The 13,474-nt window shown below is 40.4% G+C and overlaps 1 protein-coding gene across 2 annotated transcripts in view; it reads left to right on the top strand.

The window, feature by feature from the left end:
• The first annotated feature begins 1,720 nt into the window (after positions 1–1,720).
• The window catches only part of si:ch211-15d5.11 (nuclear receptor coactivator 7), a 46,823-nt gene continuing 35,069 nt past the window's right edge, over positions 1,721–13,474 (top strand). Inside the window, exons 1-2 of one of the 2 annotated variants that reach the window (XM_039740802.1) lie at positions 1,721–1,830; positions 9,996–10,152. In XM_039740802.1, coding sequence (XP_039596736.1) covers positions 10,091–10,152 — 62 coding nt within the window. In that variant the 5' untranslated portion in view covers positions 1,721–1,830; positions 9,996–10,090. Of the gene's footprint in view, positions 1,831–9,995; positions 10,153–12,766; positions 12,854–13,474 lie in introns of those variants that run through there. The other variant, XM_039740803.1, reaches the window with a different exon arrangement.

Genomic DNA, 13,474 nt, shown 5'->3' on the forward strand with positions numbered 1-13,474 from the left:
ATGCAAGCTTTCGAGCCAACTCAGGCCCCTTCTTCAGGAAAGATTTATGGTGATTTAGGAAATTTCAAAAAGTCTTAGTTAAATCATTAGCGCTTAAGCGTAGCCTAGTGGCAAAGTGGTAGTATTGTAACGCTTAACCAGCCCTTGCTCGTTGTGCGACCTTGAGAAAATTGCTTCATATTACCGTGCAGAAAGTATTTTAAAAATAAATTGATCTAAGCATTTAAATCAAACATAAAGACTCGTTACGTTAGGAAAGTGCGCATTTGTTAGAGTTGCTGCTGAGGCTATTTCATACTGCTTTCTTATATTGTGTTTTGTTTTGTCATTTTAACTTTTTCTGATTTTATTTCCTTTCTTGATGTTATTTATCAACAAATGGTTTGAGTAATCTCTTCCGGAATATTGCTGACCCATGGCAATTATAATTTGGATTACCTTCCTGCTATATGTCAGTGTTTCGTTTTTGGAACCGATTTCTTCATGTCTTGAAGTTATGTGTTGCATTTATGTCGCACTTTTGAATTATTACAAAGCACATCGGGTACGTATGTGTAAGCGTGCTTAATAGGAATACAGTGAATTGAACTGAATGGAATTGAATATGGTTTGACTTCTAGCAGCTTCGTGCGTTTAAATCAGTGTCTCTGTGGAGCTGGCATGTTATCCTCATGTTGGAATGGGCAGAAGCTTTTCTGCACACGTCCCAAAGCCGTATTATGCGCATGTGTGTTCGACTTATTGGCCAAAATGGCTACCTGTGTGCGCACGTGTGTTCTGCATTGGACAGTCCAGAACTGATTCCTGCCTTAAACTGGATACCGTAGAGTGAGGTTCCAACCTCTATGTCTCAGAACTGGATTAAGAAAATTTGTGAATGTTATGCTACGTCCATACCATTCCTCTATCCAAGTTTATAAGCAATGTAACTAGGGCGCCAGCCAATTACACGGTGAACACACACACACACACACACACACACACACGCACACACGCACACTCACACGCGCACATACATAATGGGCCAATTTAGCAAGGACAATCCACCTAATTTATATATGGCTGTGGTATGAAAACGGAGCAACCAGAGGAAACCCAAGCTAACACTGGGAGAACATGAAAACGAAAAACACAAAAATCCCGGTTTTCTTACTCCGAGACAACAGCGTTTAGTTTGTGAAAGCGTATTTCAACGTTGTTTTTTCACTACAGAAATGCACAAACGTAAAGTTTTCTAATAGTGACCTATTACCAATTGTTTTAAAGTAGCAACGTTGTATCTTTAAGTTTTTGTTGGAAATGTGACTTGCCTCCATAGTTATAAACGTTGGCTGATCGTATTTGATTAGTCATGTAAATGAATCAAAATTCAGTATTATTTTATGAGCATGTGATAGAGCGTTTTGTGTAATCAGAGTTTTGCAGGTGGCTGCTTAACGTGTATATCTCTCCGGCATGTTTAAGATAGGGGAAGTTCTTTTATTGTGCATTTTAATCTGTTCCTGTAACCCTGCAGTTACCTTCGGGATTAATAAAGAATCTATCTATCTATCTATCTATCTATCTATCTATCTATCTATCTATCTATCTATCTATCTATCTATCTATCTATCTATCTTTCCTTTGGTGCCTCAGGTGACCCTCGCACTGTTCGCTGGCTGGATTGCTGAAGCAGTCTGCGCCTTTAACAGCAACCGAGGGGGCGGTGTTGCTGCTCCTGTATCTTCAACAACCTCTCCTGCTGTACGACTCAGCAACCGAAACATGAAGCGCTTTGATGGGCCCGGGATTACCGCACTGTCACCGCGCTGACGGCTCCCAGCAGGACAGGTGAGCGGGAGAGGAGAGAGAGACACGATCTTGGCTTTGTCTGCTTCTCACTCGCGGGGCTCTCTAAATACTATCAAATCATTTGCAGACGTGAACTTGTAATCGTATAGTCTCAGGTATCAGCGAGGGACAAGAAGGCAAGGTCGTGTGTTTAACCGATGAACATCGAGTATTACGGCACTGAGATTGCACTCCGTTCACACGGCAATACACCTGCACACGCATTAACTCATGTAGCAGATCGGCAAATACAAAGAATTCAGCGATAGGATATTTTCCAATATGCTTTATTACAATGAGCGTTTAACATCTATCTATCTATCTATCTATCTATCTATCTATCTATCTATCTATCTATCTATCTATCTATCTATCTATCATCAACATTTGGTAAAATCAGACAATCGGTAAATGTCTAAGTGAATAAAACGAGTCTAGGAATGGCATTATGTTATGCGCATCTTTTGCTGAATGAGTCTTTTCATCACAGAGAAATTACATCAGCGGCATTATAAAACCAGACATAAACGATTGGCGTATTTTATGGATCAGCGAAGTGTCCGATCTTTACCAGCAGTATCTGTAGCATCTCCCCATGTGATCTGTACTCGGTCGCGCCTATGTCTTTACCATTATACAGAGGCGGGTGGCAATTCGTGACATTCAGGTTCTGACTGTTCAATTAAACATCGAATAACTTTTCCATTCCTGCTTCCGATAGCCAGAAAATAAGAAAGTAACAAAAGATGTTTAGAATAATCCATTTTGAACATGAATTTCCATGTGTTTTAGGATTGCTGCATAGGTGTGGCTGGGAGTCGGTCTAAAGTGGAGGTTATGAAGGCAGACCACTAATCTCTCATTCTCGAACACGCTCTCCACATAAGATTTTCATGTATGACAGATCGCCAGCATGATATGCTTAGATCTTGTTAAGTTGTTGCATTGCGTCTATCCAGCACCAATTAGACGATTTTTGAAGACAAATCTACATTAATTCTGGGGATGACCCAAAAACAGGAAACCTGTTTTCTTTTCAGGGTAAGCTGAACCTATATATGTAGTAGATACAGTCAAGGTCATGTCTGTTTCTAAAAAATGGTCAGTCTGTGCTCTTGATTTCATAACTTCCTTATAGTGTCCGTTAATACTGAATTCATATAGATTTTGTCACGCTTCACTTTAGTACCGTATGGTAAACTTGTGTGTCTGCTTAGACTTCCTCTGATTGCTCCATTTTCCTCCCACAGTCCACAGACATCCTGGTTAGGTGGACTGGCCATGCTAATTTGTTCCTGTTGTGTTTGCACATGTGTGTGTTCACCTTTCAATGTACTGGTGATTGCTCCTGCTTTGTGCCTGATGTTTAATGGGATGGGCTCCAGTTTCCCTGCACCCGTGCTCTGGATATGTGGGTTTAGAAGATGGATGGTTGATATATTCTGTTTAAAGTACTGCATGAAGTAAGGACTGAATAGCTGTGAGTAGGCTGAATGGTGGTGTAGCTTTTAGTGCAGTTGTGTCAATGCTCCAGAGTTATCATCTTATCATCTATCTGTGTCTGTGTGACTGAAGGGGTCTTACTATTGTTTCCTGTCACTTCCCAAAGATAAGAACAACAGGTTAACCAGCAAGTCTAAACTAAAACTGTGTATACATGAGAGTGGACAAATGTATGAGTCTCCACTGGAATGGACTGGCATCCAGATTACATTGCTGACTTGAACCTTAGGAGTGTTAAAATAGGTGATAGGTTTCTGATACCAATGACCATTCAATGGACATAATAGGTGTTCAAATGAATATGTACAGTAGACAGATATGTATGTACCTGAATGTGCCTAAATATCTGCCTATAGTGGGATGTCACTCTACTGATGTAACCTAACATGACAAAGCATTTTAAACTAATTTCATTAAGGGTTACACAGAGTTGAAAGCTGTCTCAGTAGAACTGGGCACAAGACAGAAAACAACTCTGGACAGGGTGCCAGTCCCTTGCCAGGCCCATTCACTTACAAACCCTCATTTACACAGGGCTAATGAAGAATGACCAATCACCCTAAGAAATGTCCTCTCTCACCACATCCATAAACCCCCTCTTAGGCCTTCATCTTTTCATCTTGGCAGCTTTATCTTTAACATTCTTCTCCCAATATACTCATTATATCTCCTCTGCACATGTCCACACACAGGGAGAATATTCAAACTCCACACAGATATTAAGCAAGTGTATGGTTTGAACCAAGAACCTTGGATCCATGATGTGTCATTTATTAATTAAATTCAGGTAAACTGTAGGCAAATATGTACACATCCAGCTTTCTAAACTGATATGTATATTACTATGTATTCTTATTTACAAAAGGATTTACACACTTTATTTACCATTTTAATAATATGGAGGATGTATGTATATGGGCACCTTTTACAGGGAATCGGGAACATTACATCAAAGCTCTTTAGAGTGCAGAGATGGGTATGGGGAGGTGGTGACAATAAATTCAGCTTTAGCTCAGAGCAATTTCTGGAAGGTCACCTTGTTCAGACCCACATACAAGACTGGCAGGATCCTGATTTGGAAGACAAGGAATAGCAAGTCCTATCTGCACTGTACCAATTAATAAAGTATGTCCTTCTTATGTTTAGACCAGTTTGGTGAACTCAGGTAAAAGTACATTGAAGGAGAGGTGAGTGCTTCAGGTAATTGCTCATCATTCATTTGTTTTGACTTTATAATAAAATAAAGCAACGTCGGTTCAGACCATCTGCTGTAGTCCTACTGCCTGCTGTGTAAAGTCTCCTTGTCCAAAATGGTTTGATGTGAATCTCTTGTCAGTAAGTTTAACAGAAGGAAAAATGGAGGCATTTATTAAAGCACAGCTGTATTTGCAAGGGTGTGGAGCATGACAGACATTTATTACCGACACAGGAGGACAAACATCATGATAGAAGAGATTACAGTAACAAAATCCTTTCGCCAACACATGACAAAAAATAATTATGGTAACAATATTATGACGTCTCCTAAACATATAGAGTAAATGTCACATGAGCTGATGCCTCTTATTGAGAATATTCATGGTATGATCAATCAGTCCACTTACTTTATGATCCACTTATCAGGGTCAAGAGAAGCTGATGCCTAATCTGGCAGTACTTAGTGCAGGACCGGAGACACAATCCTGGAATGTGTGCCAGTCCATTGCAGGGCACAGAGGCACACACACACACTGACACTCGGCCACTTTATAGTCAGCAGTTAAGCAAATCTGGACATCTGCTGGGTATGGGAAGAAAGCTGGAGTACCTGTAGAAAACATCAAAAGGACGTGTAAACTCTACACAGAGAGTGGAAGTTTGATCCCTGATCTCTGAAGCTATGAGGCGGTCATGTGGAGTACAAACCACAGTGCCACAAAGGCCATCAATCCAAACATACAGATATACTGTATGAATCTAAACCAATAAATGTTAAACCTAAGCTACACAATCACATATATTTGTATGTAAACATATATAAAAAAGATGAAAGATACCGCAATGTTTTATTCATAAAATTATAACACACGGAAGGGAAAAATACAAAGACAACTCACAGCAGCAAACAAGAAAACCAACAGCTTGTTATTTCTCTGGGCCTTATAACTGGTCCTTGAAGCCCTCGAGTGCTTAGCACACTTACAGAGCACAATTGTAGTACCATGCACTCCTCTCACCTCCAAAGCTACTCCACTGAAATACTGCAACCTTCCTTACACACACATTCGTTGAACCTTTGTCCAGTTCTCCTCCTGATGTGACATTTAGTGTGCTTAAAGACAAAAAGCATTTTGATGTCTCAGTCTGGTATTACTTCTATGAGTTCCTAGAATGATTTTTTGCGACCAGGTATGGCCTAGGAGAATTTCTAGGAGTCCTTCTAGCAGCTCTAGCTGCAATCCTAGACCTTACTGAACGTGAGAATATAAGAAATCTGACAAACACCAGGGGACCATTTAGTCCATCAGACTAATTTGATTGGCCAATAACTAAGCTGACCTAAAATCTCATCCAGATGCTTCTTCAGTCCTTTAAGCACTTCCCCTTAATGTATACCAATGTCCTCAAGTATTTGATACATTATTAAGATGAATTCTTTCTGTCATAGTCCGAGGAAGGCCTACAATGTGCCTTGTCACTCTCCTCTGTACAGTTTCAAGTGCTGCTATGTTTTTCTTGCAGCATGGTGACCAGAACTGAACACAAAACTACATATGTGGTCTCACTAATGCTTCATATAGTCTGAGCATAACGTCTCTTAATTTAGATTTAACATGACATTTTATTTACATTTTTAATCACTTCTGTGCATTGCTTAGATGATGAAAATGTTATGTCAGAAGTAGGACACGGTCTCCCATCTTGTATTTATAACTGACAGTCCTGTTGTCGATATGTAGCATTTTGCACTTTTCAACATTAAACTGCATTTTCCAAGTGTTTGCCCAGTTCTGAAGATTGTACAAGTTTTTCAAATTGTTTTTGCTGCCTCCAATTTTAACACCATCTGCAAATTTTAAAAGTTTACAAACTATACTGGAATCTATGTCATTAATACAAATTAGAAAAAAGTAACGGTCCCAGGAGAGACGCCTGAGGAACTCCACTGATGACCTCACTCCATATGACGCATTCTCCTCTTATTTGTATTCCTTGTCTCCTGCCAGTTAACCAATTTGAAGTCCAGTTTTGGAGGTTACCTGTGGTGCCTACAGCTTCTAGTTTCAGAATTAATTTTCTGTGTGGAACTAGATCAGAGGTCTTTTTGTAAGTCTAAGTACATTATGTCCTTTATGTCATTTAAACTGCCAGGTACCTCCCAGGGTAGCTGCTTGTTTTTGTAGGCTGGTGGAAACCACATATACAATAACTAGCTGTGTAAGCCTGTGCTATAAAAAGCCCAGGCTCCTAAAAACTATTGAAATCATCAGAAAAAAATTTGAAATGCAGAGTCGGCAGTTTCATATTGTGGACATGCTCGCCCCCCCTTTTCTATCAGCGGCTAAGTGAGTTTCTCTCTCGTTTGTCTTTCCTCAGTGGTTTCATTTTGGTAATGGATTCACTTTCTTTCAGCTTCATGCTGTAGCCTCATACTGTTTTCTTCTTCCGACTCCTTAAGTTGGGGCCGCCTTGCCGGCTCTTTGAGCTTCATGCTGTAGCTTCACACTTCCGGGCCGCCTCACAGTTCCGGGCTGGACAGACAGATACACACACTCCATACATGTAGACATTTATATATAAGATGAGTCTCCATGCTGCCACCACTTAGTAAAGTGGGGACTGCTGATTCATTTGGTCTCATAATCCATTCTCCCACCATTCCCACTTATGAATGGCTATTTCTGGGCTGTCTTATAGCATTAAGTAGTACAATGACGACAACTTACATGAGACTGGCTCCTTTTTCATTTTGTAGGCCTCACTACTTCCCTGAACTCTTTCATTAAATGCATGACGGGCCAGCATCATACACACAAACACAGACACACTTATATAGCATTGTTACACGTACAGAATGCAACGGACTAGCACTGAGTTCAAGAAGTGATATAGAAACAGAGTAGAATGTACATAAGGTAAACAAGTTTGTGTTTTCTGTTAAATGAAATTATGTTATGTATTTTAATACTTTGGTGAAGTAGTGTGGCAAAGTGTTGCATGTTGGTTAGGACATGCAAGTATTTCACACACTCTGACAATTAACAATATGGCTACTACTACATTGGAATTCTCAAAGCTCGAATATGCATAAAGTAGGAAGTCTTCATGAGCTGTTCAGCTAACAGTTAAACCTATCCATCCATTAACTGACCAGCTTCAATCAAAACACATTATGTTTAGCATGTATTATTAATATCGGGAGACAAACTGATGAATTACAATGACCAAACAATGAAATGAGAGCATCACAGTAGTATTTGATCAGAATCTAATAAGTCTGTGCTACTATAAGGGAGGTGCAGTAGCAAGTTCTGAAAGTTATGCTGATACACAATCTTTACTATATTGTATATGGAATCAGTCATGTAATCTACATAAAGGTATACATAAATAAATAATGAAATAATCCAGAAGGTGTTGTGGACAGAGCGGTACATCCAAAACTGGAAGAATCACATCTTAGATCTCCATAAGTTACCAGAACGTTGCTCAGGATATTTTAGAAATGGCACAAAAGTGAGATCATTGTTTTCTGGTGCAAGCTGCCTCAAATCATCCAGGATATGTTAGGGCAAGAGAAGGTTTACCAGGTGCTTTGTTGACTTTTTGAATGGAGAAATGGCGGAAACTGCACACGTCTAGACTTGGCAGGATGCAAAGAAAAATTTAGAACAAATTAAATTAAACTGAATTTGAAACTGAACTGTATTGCCGGGTAATAGAGATACTAGGAATTTCTCTTGATGCTACCTCCAGTCACAGAACAAAAGTACAATGAACAGCACAATATATAATACATGAAAAATATTCATATCCAGGCTTAGAGAGATGAATGAACTTGAATAAATTGTAAAAGCATGTTTCATTTGGTTATTGAATGAGTTTCATGATTGAACCTAAATACATGGTTGTTTGCGATCAGTAAGGTAGTACACTGGTTAGGACTGCTGCCTCACCACACCAGGAGACTGGAATGGAGCCTAAGTCCAGCCAGGCCACTGTTTGTGTGGGTGGGCTTGTCAGGATGCACTTTTCTCCAAGTACCATAATTATAAAGTTTACTCTTAACTGTTAGTTAACTTGATGCCCAGGTGGATGGATGGGAGAACCACTATATGAAAACATTCATTCAGCCATTTGTTTTTTGAGCTCACATTTTCCATTGCAGGGTTCACTTGGTGATGAAGCACTAGGCAGGAAGCTGCCCTGGACATGATATGAATGGCACATAAGGCTCATTCATGCAGACAGTAACACATACTTGTGCAGGTTAGAGCCTGTATGTGCTTGGGATGTGGGAAGAAAGTGCAGTACTTACGGAGTATCGGCAGGGTCATTGGGAAAATATGCAAGCTTGACGACACACTGCAAATCAAACCCTGCTCCCTAGAGTTGTGAGACAAACAGCACTGACCAATTTTTCCATCTTGTGTGTGTGTGTTGTGGGAGATGGCCCGGACACAGACAGGTAGACATGGTTATAGCTCACCCATACATGTTTATTTACAATTGCTATATACAAGGTGCAGCACACAACCCCCAAAACTCCCCCAAAGTCCAGGCCTCGCACAATGCCTCACTCTCTTCAGGCCGCCTCCTTTCCTCTCCTCCCGAGCTCTGTCCTTCTACTCTCCCGAATCCAGCCAACGAATGGAAGGAGGAGGCCCTTTTTATCCCCACCCGGATGTGCTCCAGGTGCCTCCCGATAATCTTCTGCTGGCACTCCCCAGTGTGGCGGAAGTACCGGCTGCGCACCCGGGTGTCCCTGGTCTTCTTCCCCCCCAGCGCTTCCGGATGTGGCGGAAGTGCTGAGGGCCAGGGTTCCTCAGGCATTGGGGCGCCCCCTGGCGGTGACCACGAGCAACTATAGGGTTGAGCTTCCAAGCTCTGTTCCCGTGGTCCCCAAAGCCACCAGGGCGGTTGCCCCCACATGGTCTGGAGGAGGCGTAAACCCTCCTCCAGTCCTCCTGGGCGTCCCGGCTGGATACCAGCCCCAACCACTCGCCACAGTGTATACAGTATAATCTAAAGCAGGCACCCAACTGACCACAGATGATCCAAGAAACTTCAGTAATTGTCAGAGACGTCATTATTAAAGCACACTTTCAGACACCAATAGGAAATAAAAAGTTTGGTTTTAATCATTCATCTGACAATCAAAAAGAGTAAATGCTGTACAAGTTTCACATTCCCCCTACATTTCAGTTACAAATTTGCTATTAAGATCTTCCCAAAAAATCTGTTGTTCACAAAGTTTGCTTAAAGACATACCTCAGAGGCGAATTACGCTTCCATACAGTAGCTTCCTCTTCAAGCCTTACTTTAACTCTACCCTCAACTTTGATACCCCTTCCCACCCAAAAAAATAGAGTCCGTAAACAATCCGCCAGATCAGTATTGTATAAATGCTCCCATTCTCCTTGTGTACGCAGATGTCTGATTGTCTTCTAATGAATATTTAGACAGGTGTACTCTGGAAAATAGTGAAGAATGGGGCTCTGAAGACATGGAAGAACAAACAACGTGTATACACATTCATGACTGAACTGCAGGGATCATGGATCTGGAGTCGCAGAGGCAGCGGAGAAGCAGGAGCTACTTCAGCAATGTCAAGACAAGGTAACAATACTGCTCAAGTATTTTTTAATGTGTATTTTAAGCATAGCCCTAAATATTGTACTGTTTTTGACTAGTGATGGCACTGTTTGATGTGATGGTTAAAGTACTGGGCAATAAACCCCTGCGTTCCAAGCTTATTAATCACTTTGTTAAATTTTCCTCTGCTAAAATTGTTAACAAAAGAAGCATGCAAACAGGGTGGCATGGTGGTACAGTGGTTCACACATCCACCATCCTGGGTTTGAGTCCCATGCCTGCTTCTTAAATGTGGAGTTTGCACATTCTTTCTATGTCAGTGTGGGGTTTCCTCTGGGTACTTGTTGTACTCCTACATCACCAAAGAGGTGTAGGTTAAATGCCAATTCCAAAGTGGCTCTTGTCTGGGACATTACGTGAGTGGATGAGGGCCAACTAAATTGTTGGTGTCAGGATAAGTGTCAGTGATGTTTAACATTTATAGGCTACAAACTGCCTTTAAAATTTATGGCCATGGTGGTGCATCACAGCCAGAGAACAAAAAGCTCACTTGACTGTCTGCTATTGCTAATACGTCAAGTTACTTTCTAATAACCTTATCAGGAACAAAACTTAAAAAGAAGGGAAAATCAAATTTGTGGAAGAGATGAGAGTCTACACTATGGGATGCAGGATAGGGTGGGGTCTGATGTGGGCGATGTCAGATGTTAGACCCTTCCCATGTTCAGTAGTCCTCCCCTCGCTTAACCATTTACTCTGAACCCTAAAACTGCTGTCCTACAACTACACTAACTTCATGGCACTATGACTCTGCCAAAATGTATTTAACTGGCAAAGATTGTATTTTAATGAAGCAATTAGGTTGCCACTGATGGTCTCCAGGACACATCTCAAGGACCTTTGAACTAGTGTGTCACCTAGGGCAGTGGTGTCAGACTCCGGCTACGTCCACACTAGTACATTTGCATTTTAAAATGAAGGCATTAGCCTTTGTTTTCACTTTTATTCCATACTATCCTAGCGTTTTTAACCTAAAAAACAGAGACTTTTTAAAATGTTCTCCAGAGGCGTATACTTCCAAAAACATTGCCTTGGCATTTCAGTGTGGACAGGTGAAAATAAAGAGTTTCAAAAACACAGATTTTGATCGTTCTCTGATTGGTTCATGCTTATTATGTGGCTCTTCCCTGATTGGATCCTGCTGATTACAACATCACATGCCCTGATTGGTCACCCTTCATGGAAGAAAAACATATTCCAATATAGTATGGCATTCATTGGGTTGCTTGCCTTTATGCATCTCAGTTGTGTTTTTTACATTTTGATTGCTGCATATATGCATAAAAGTTAAATATGTTATCAGTTGATACAGTTTTGCAATAAATCCTGTGGCCAGCAGTATTGCTATCCTTTCTGCTGATGTGCACATGCTCAGAGTGTGCAAACACTTATATACATTTTTGCTAATTTTTATTGTGTAAATTGAACCAAAGCTGATTGGATTACAAATACAGTTCAAGTAATTCAACACAATGATTACAACTGTTTCATATTATCCTCCATCAGCATTTTCTTTGTCCTATTCAGGGTTGTACATTACACATATGGGGCTAATTTAGAATAGCCAATCTGCCTTTGGGATGTGGGAGAAAACCCTCCATAGATGCAGGGAGACGAAACTCAACAAATTCATATGGAATCTGATCTTAACATCCTCAAACTCCACAGCAGCAACACTAAAACCTAAGCCACCCATGGATTTCAAGTTTACTAAATGTAAGACAAAAATTGTGTCATTAGCCACAATAATTGGCTTCAGATTATGAAATCTGCAACTGCTGAGGCCACTAAATTTTTACTGCAGTGGTCTGAAGAATAAAAGTGCCTGTCTGAAGAAAAGTGTTATAACATTAACATATAGGGTAGGGAAGTTTCAAACCTTGTAAAATTGTAGATTAAGTGTAGAATCAGAAAAACTAATAAGAGTTCAGAATTAACTTCTCAATGAAAAACTGCTACAAATATCACAACCCATGGACTGAACTGTGCAGCCCTAATCTAAAATGTTTGAAATGCCCTCCCTCCTCAGTAAACAGATAGAAAAAAGTAAAAAGCTTCCAATCCAATCATTAATTAAACCAATCAAGTGTGATGGAATTTTCAGATGGACTAAATGATCAAAGTCTGTGCCTTGCCTAAATGAATGTAATAAATGAGTGGTAATATCTGTCCATTTTAATCATTATCCATCTGCTGTCAAACTGGTTTAATCCAGCACAAGGATTTGGGAGATTCAGGCTCTACCAGTAGCATCAGAGACAGGAACCAACTATAAACAGGTTGTCAGCCCAGCCGAAAGGTGTTTGTATTAAAACTGTGTTTAAGCCAAATGTATTTTCAGGAATTGATGTTCAATGATGCTTTGGGTGAACCACAATTTGGGAAACACAAGGAGGTTGATTGCACTTTGTCAAACAGCAAACAATCCTGTTAGATAAAATCAGGTGGGGAAGGTTTAGTATTGCAACAAGCAATCAGTGGAAGAACCAAAGAAAAGCCAATCATGCACAGGCACTTGCAGTTTACTCTTATTTAAACCAAACTCTTTTTCCTTTACATCCTAACAAGATTAGTAATCTTGTCCCTAAAACAGACACTCATTGTCTCTACCAGGCATGTCTGCTCTGCTGGCTCACTAATTTGTGAGAATGATATTGTGGTTCAGGTAGTCGATTGCTTTCATTAATTTCTGCTGTGGGATTTAATAATTTTGAACTTTGGCACAAAGGTGCTGAGCTCCTTTTCTTTACTTATCTGCACCACCCGACTCTGACTGCCAGCAGTAAGAGAGGAAAACTTCCTTTTAATTCAGACTTGTAGGACCTGTTTGCCTTAATTCTCTGCCAGCCATTCCTTTGTCAAAATGAGGTTACCCACAGGAAGCTGGTCCTTAATTTAAAAGGTCAAACTGGCTTCCCTGACCCAAATCTTTGCTTCTCTCTCTCTCTCTGATTAGCGGCCCTGTGAGTCGTGCTGTGCAGCCTGTTCAAACAATTCAGTTATAATGTTACCATTTATTCAAATTGTGATAAAGCTGTCTCAGTCAATTCTCTAAAGACTTTTTATTTTTGGGTTTAAATTCTAGGGTGGTTTGAAAACCATCTCATTTGTTCTGAAATTAACTCTGAGGCGACTATAAATATTAAATCAGCAGCTGTTTGGAAGCTTGGGCTGGGCTTCAGAGAGACAAAAAACAAGCAAAAAAAAAAAGACAATCCTTTGTTTCTTTTTCTTGATACGATTCGGCTCCTTTAAGAGTCAGCTGCATTCCTTCTCTGTCTCATAG

The sequence above is a fragment of the Polypterus senegalus genome, chromosome 17, assembly GCF_016835505.1.
Source record: "Polypterus senegalus isolate Bchr_013 chromosome 17, ASM1683550v1, whole genome shotgun sequence".
In the NCBI taxonomy this organism is placed as follows: domain Eukaryota; kingdom Metazoa; phylum Chordata; class Cladistia; order Polypteriformes; family Polypteridae; genus Polypterus; species Polypterus senegalus.